This window comes from Choloepus didactylus, chromosome 19, assembly GCF_015220235.1.
Source record: "Choloepus didactylus isolate mChoDid1 chromosome 19, mChoDid1.pri, whole genome shotgun sequence".
NCBI lineage: Eukaryota > Metazoa > Chordata > Mammalia > Pilosa > Megalonychidae > Choloepus > Choloepus didactylus.
Window position 1 is genome coordinate 26,534,224 of NC_051325.1, and position 6,000 is coordinate 26,540,223.

The window sequence follows — 6,000 nt, forward strand, 5'->3', positions numbered from 1 at the left end:
AAAGGTTAGCACCCTTATTATTATTATTTTAATTCTACCAAACCAGTCGCTGGCTTGCTTTGCTTGCTTTGTGGTCTTCCAGCTGCTTTTTGATCTCATGCTGCCTATTCTATAAAATGAATCAAAATTAACTTTTCCTTGCCTACTACATAGATAAGTTTCAAAGATACCTTGATTTTTTAAAGAGAAAAATATTACAGCCTCTTAACCTTCAAGAAATAAATGCTATGGGCTGTTATCCACCATGTCTAGTTCAGGTAAAAGTGTTTCCTTTGCTAACTAATCCATTTTTTTCCTGAACTTACTCATAAAATGTCAATGCAATAAAAATAAACACAACATAAATGAAAACTTAAGAGCTAAAAGAGTCCTCCAAACAAGAAAAGGATGTAGGAAGCTTTTAATTCAGCTTTAACACTGAATACCTATTTCTCTTATTTTATATAATAGTATATTTTACCACTTATAATAATTTCTTGATAAATGTATAGATTAAGTCAACATCAATCAGTGCATATAACTAAGCATTTTTTCAGAATATAAATTAAAATTAAAACTTCCAAAACTTAATTTGACATGTGGAAAAGATATTAAGACCCTGAAGAAATCAGAGGGGGGACCAGAAGGAAGCTTAAAAAGCCTAACCTTCCTTTATATACCATTTCAGTTACTTTTTAATAGAAATTGATGGCTTCGTTTGGACCATATGTGTAACTGACTTCAGAAATCCTTCTACAAATACACAGGGCACATGGTTCTGATTGGGATATGACTTGGGAATAGATGGGGAAAGGGTAGGACTATGGAATTTGTCTGAGCAGATGGAATTTATGATACCATCAAAAAGGCTGCATGAACCTAACATTAGCTCTGGTAAAAAGAAAACCAAAGTTTTAAGTTACCAAGAATTTTTTTTTAAATTTAAGTGGATAACTATAATGTTAGTCTAAAATTCACAATCAATCCCTTCCATTTTCCAGTGGCACTTCTCGGTCCTGAAACATGAAACAATTCTGACAAGGAAACATTTAACTACAGGTTACCAAGTTCAACATTAAAAAAAAGCAAAACGTTCCTGCCCCATTTAAGTGCCACTGCAGGTAAATATAAGTTGACCCTATACAATGATAGGCTAAACTTTCAAAGGAAGTATCTGAGATATGCTAATAGCCAGAGTAAATTACTCTAATGCACCATAAGAAGGAAATATCAACCTCAGGCAAGATAAGTGAGAAAATCTATGAGAGAAAAATAAATTTCAGCAACCAGCCCTGTATTAGTCTGCTTTGCTATCCCAATAACAGCCTGTAGACACACCATTTTCTTGCTAAATTACCAGAGCTCTGTTTGACTGCTTCCTCCTTCCAGGCTTTTATCACACCTGCTGCACTTCCTCATCTTCACCTGGGACAGATAAGAGCCTAATCAAGGGCCATCTAAACCAAAGATAAGTTTCTTCTGCTGTGGTTGTTCAAGAGGGTCAATTCGGCAATAATAAAAATACGTTCATTCAGACTGAAGAGGTTTTTGCTCATTTTCATTCCAAATAAAAATAGCTTTATTAGATCAAAAACAGGTAAAACCAATCTATGGAGTTAGAAGTCAGGATGGCAGTTACCCTTGGGAAGGGGTGCAGAGACTGGAAGGGACAGACAGCAGGGGCTTCTGGGGCCGGTGCTGCTTTATTTCTTCATCTGGTGTTGGTTTTCTGGGAGTGTTCACTCAGTGAAAATTGATCCAGCTGGACACACAATTTGTGAGTTTTTCTGTATGTGCATTACACTCTGATAAAAAGCTTAAAATAGCCTTATTGATTCACTTGGAAAAAGTTCACTCAGGCTTAGGTTACAGTGATTACCCCTATCAATGAGAAAATTCACAAAGCTCGTTGGACATGAAAGTAGACATATCTGGGCATAATGAAGTGGTACTTTAGGAGGCACACACTAGCCTTCCAGTCAGGACATCCACCTTGCTCTCTGGAGGCCCCGATCTGCATCCACCCAGCGGTACCAGCTCAAGTTACCTCTCCCCACTTCCCCACAGCCTTTTAAAATGAGCACCGCTGCATTCCCTCCTCATAAACCTTTCCCCTTTGCCCCTTCATTAATCTTGCCAGGGTTGTCATCAGTTACTGTCATTTTGGAAATTTTAAGTGCAGATTCCACATAATGCAAAAGTTCTAACTGAGCTTCTGTGTAGGCTGCAGGGAAATGTGCTAAAATCTGGCATTCTTTAAAAAACATGTTTTAGCTCTGTGTGTGTGTGTGTGTGTGTGTGTGTGTGTGTGTGTGTGTGTGAATTTGAGAGGGAGTGGGGGGAGTTACTTGTTTCAAATCCCTCAGGCATTAGTGCAAATTCAAACTTCTGAGCTTCTTCAGCCTTCTTCCCAAACAACTTAGCCACTTTCCAATTATGGCTTGTGAATGTTAGATTATACTTGTGAGACAGAGCATACAATGTGACATACATATATATATATATATATATATATATATATATATATATGTATAAAGGGAATAGAGAATTTAATAGAAACAAAACTTTGTGATGCTTCCAAACTCACTTGCTTTAAAGAGTAGGTCTTGCTTTGACTTAGGTAAAATAGATACGAAACAGAGCTTTAGCAAAGTTATACACAAGAGGCAGCAAAGGTTCAGAGTGGTTAAGTTATTTACCTAAATTCTCACAGCTGACTGACAAAAAGAACCATCAGGTAAACCCAGGACTTTAGACTTGTTCTGGTTCTACTTGAGTTCTAGATCTCTTTTATCTTAAACATACAGTCTCAGTAAGATGCACATAAATAGCCAGACAACTGTAACCTAAACTAATGCTATTCTCCAAAGGGGAGATAAATGCAACCCTGAGGGAACCCGGATCACTGACAGTCCACAGAACACCAGGGAGCCCAAGAGAGCTAAAGAACTTGCATGAGAGTTCATATTTCAGATGACTTGACTCTGGGGTGCAGTCTGGATTTGCCCCTAAAAATGACATGAGATTCCTTAGAACCTACATCCTCCCTGCAGGAATTCTCCAGAAACTTTTCTGCAATGCTGGGATGGTGTCCTTTTCACCTCCTTCTTCCTCAGGTGTGTTTGACTAGTGGCCTCACTCTTACTCTCATTGAATCACTGTTTATTTCTTTCAGAGCTCATAATCTCTATCTCATTGCTGTTCTGGATAATTTTCTCACTCCTCCACTTAGCATGTAAGGTCCTCGAGAGCAGGGATTTTGTCAACTTTCTTCACTGCCCAGTATCTAGTCCAGGCTTGGCACTAGCAGGTGAGCAAGAAATATTTGTTACATAAATGTGCATAACAAAAATCAGCTACCTGGGTGTATGAATATGTACGTAGAAGATCTTCATTTTCTGACACTGGATGTTTTCTTCCAAACAAGAAATTCTGGAGAATTATTTAATACACAGTTATAAGAATCATAACTCTAAAGAAATAGAGCTTAGGCTGAAATTCCCTTTTATTTTTCTGCTAAGTCTTTCTCTCGCTACCTTCTGCAGTTCACTCCCTTTCTCGATAAATCCTCATCGCATTAGCTTTCTGTTGGAGGGACCTTAGATGGGCAAGACTGTTTTAGCCGCTGTTGAACTGCAATTGCTTTTTTTTTTAGCCCCTTGCACAAACAAAGCATTTAATCCGTCTGACTTTATTGTTTGGATGCTATTCCATTTCCAAAAACATCTGGTCCCATTAGACTGGGACAGATAGGAAAAGAGTATAAAGTCCACAGTGAAAGGATGCATGTTTACATATTTGCCTACAGCATTTAATAATTGGAATTAGCTTTCAAGGAAGCTGTGGCTCATACTCTAAATTCTGTCTGCACTTTCAACTGGACGAAAATACAGAGACAAGCGCACTCCGCTAAGTGACTGAATTCACTACCTGAAATATTCAAATTGTTTTCAGACACTGGAAAATGGCTTAAGAAGATTAAAGAAAAATACCCTGGAAGATAACAGGCTATAATTTACTAGGTGGAAAATCTTTTCGGCAAGAAGAACTCCTCATGCTCCTATAATTCCTCCTGATTAAGAGACGTCTTAGTTATTTAGATCTCAATTCTCTTAGATCCTGGTAGCTCGGGTTTATTCCAGTAAACATCAATGTTATATCAAACATTTTGAATGACACCCAGAATAAAACTGATACAATAAAGTCCTCCATCCGAAGATGCCCGTGTTTTCAATAGGTTTTCTAATTTAAGTGTCTTTGAAAGCAATGCGGGGAGAGGGAACCACTTGAGATTCTGGGGTCTGGAGTTCTTGTGAAACACTGGAGACCCAAGGATGAGAGGTCTTTAGACCCTACCTGGCAAAAGGTAAGTAAATAGAAGGGACGACGTCTTGACGTGTCTATTTCAAACTGAAGACCCCGGCCAGGCTCAATTCTTTAAAACTAGCCCCCCCCCCCCGCTAGCCTGCAGGCCCACCGAGCTCTCCTGGACCCCTGAACCCCTTCTGCTCTCTAGCCCTTCCCAGCTGTGTCCCTGTGCCTCCGTCTCAAGTCCCCGCACTCCGGAGCCAGGCGCAGAAGTTTAGTATCAACGACCACCTGTCAGCCGGACCGCTGTGTCCTCTGCCCTGTGGGTTCCCATAAAAGCGCTAGGTGGGTTAGGAATCACCAGACAGTTTAGGACTCGGGTTTGATCCTTCTAGGAAAAGGGCAAAGGAGGGAAAGGGGGTCTCGGTCTGCGGACGGAGAGGGGCGCGTCTCGCTCACTCCCCGGCCCTTTCCAGCTGGTCCCAACTTCACACTCCCCACTTTACAAACTCTCCCGACCAGACGCAACGCAAAACCTGGCCCTCCTGCTCCATTCGCCCAAAGGATTTAGGATCCTCAGGGGCTCTTCCCAGACCCTTCCAGGATGTCAACTACTAAACCCTGAGGCCACAGGAGTGCGCCCAAAGCTTTTGCCCTTTGCCACCCGCCTCAGCAGATGCCAACCTGTGCACTCCGAGGCCGCCCCTGCCCGCTCCGGGCGCGACCATTGCATAACGCGCCCCTCGCCCCACCCCCACACCGCCCGCCCCGCCGCGTGCCGGGGCCAGCGCCCCCGAGCCGGGCCGCCCCAATACTTACATCATCCCACTTGACGAATTTGGTGCCCTTCTTGAGGCTGTCGGACACGCACACGGGCTTGAGTTGCAAGGCGTGCACCCCGGGCTGAGCCCCGGCCATCTGGTCTCATCGGGGCTCCGGGCGGCCCGGGCGAGTGCGGCAGGAACGGGGCGTGGGGCGCGGAGCGCCGGGCGCGGGCTCCTTTCTCTGCTCCGGAGGCGCTCGACTCTGCTCCCCCGCCACCTCCCCCGGCCTCGCGGCCGCCGCACCTCCCTCTGGCGCCGCTCAGCAGGCGGGGCGTGCGGGAGCACAGCTCCCGGCCATGCCCCGGGCGGGACGCGGGGTCGGCAGCCCGCGGTGGATGCGGAGCCGCGCAAGGCGAAGGAAAGCCGAGTCCGGCAGCCTAGACTGCCAGCCGCTGCGGCGGGATCCTGCTCCGCCGCCGCCGCCGCCTCCAAGCGCACCATTCAGCACATCCTCTATACACCGAGGGAGAGAGCGAGTGACACACGCTTGGAGCCCCCCCCCCCCCGCCCTGCTCCTTCCCCTCCTCCTTCCCCTCCCCACCCACCCCCCTTCCTCGCCACCCTCGCTCGCTCTGTCCCTCCTTCCCCCCGCGGCTCCCAGCCCAACTTTGCGCGCTGGGTCAGACGTCGGGAAGCGGGGACGCAGCGGCACCTCCCGGCTCCAGGGCCCTACTGCAGCCAACGCCTGAGCCTCCCCCACACCCTCTGAGCATGCCTTGTGCCTTGGCTGCTGGGGTGCCAGGGGTGCCCCGGAGCCATACGTTACTTGGGATTTTCTGGGGAACTTGGTCGCGATTCCGGGAGCGTCTTTGGATCCGAACCGGGAGGAAAAAGGAGGTAGTTGGGAGGGATGAGAGAGGCAACCAACAGCCGGTTTCCCCTCCTAACT

At 45.9% G+C, this 6,000-nt stretch overlaps 1 protein-coding gene across 5 annotated transcripts in view; it reads right to left on the reverse strand.

Annotated features, from left to right (window-relative positions):
• Positions 1-5,551, reverse strand: part of PLCB1 (phospholipase C beta 1) — an 856,401-nt gene extending 850,850 nt beyond the window's left edge. For all 5 annotated transcript variants that reach the window (XM_037811315.1, XM_037811314.1, XM_037811311.1 and 2 more), the window contains exon 1: positions 5,107-5,551. In XM_037811315.1, coding sequence (XP_037667243.1) covers positions 5,107-5,205 — 99 coding nt within the window. In that variant the 5' untranslated portion in view covers positions 5,206-5,551. The remainder of the gene's footprint in view (positions 1-5,106) is intronic.
• Positions 5,552-6,000: the final 449 nt, after the last annotated feature.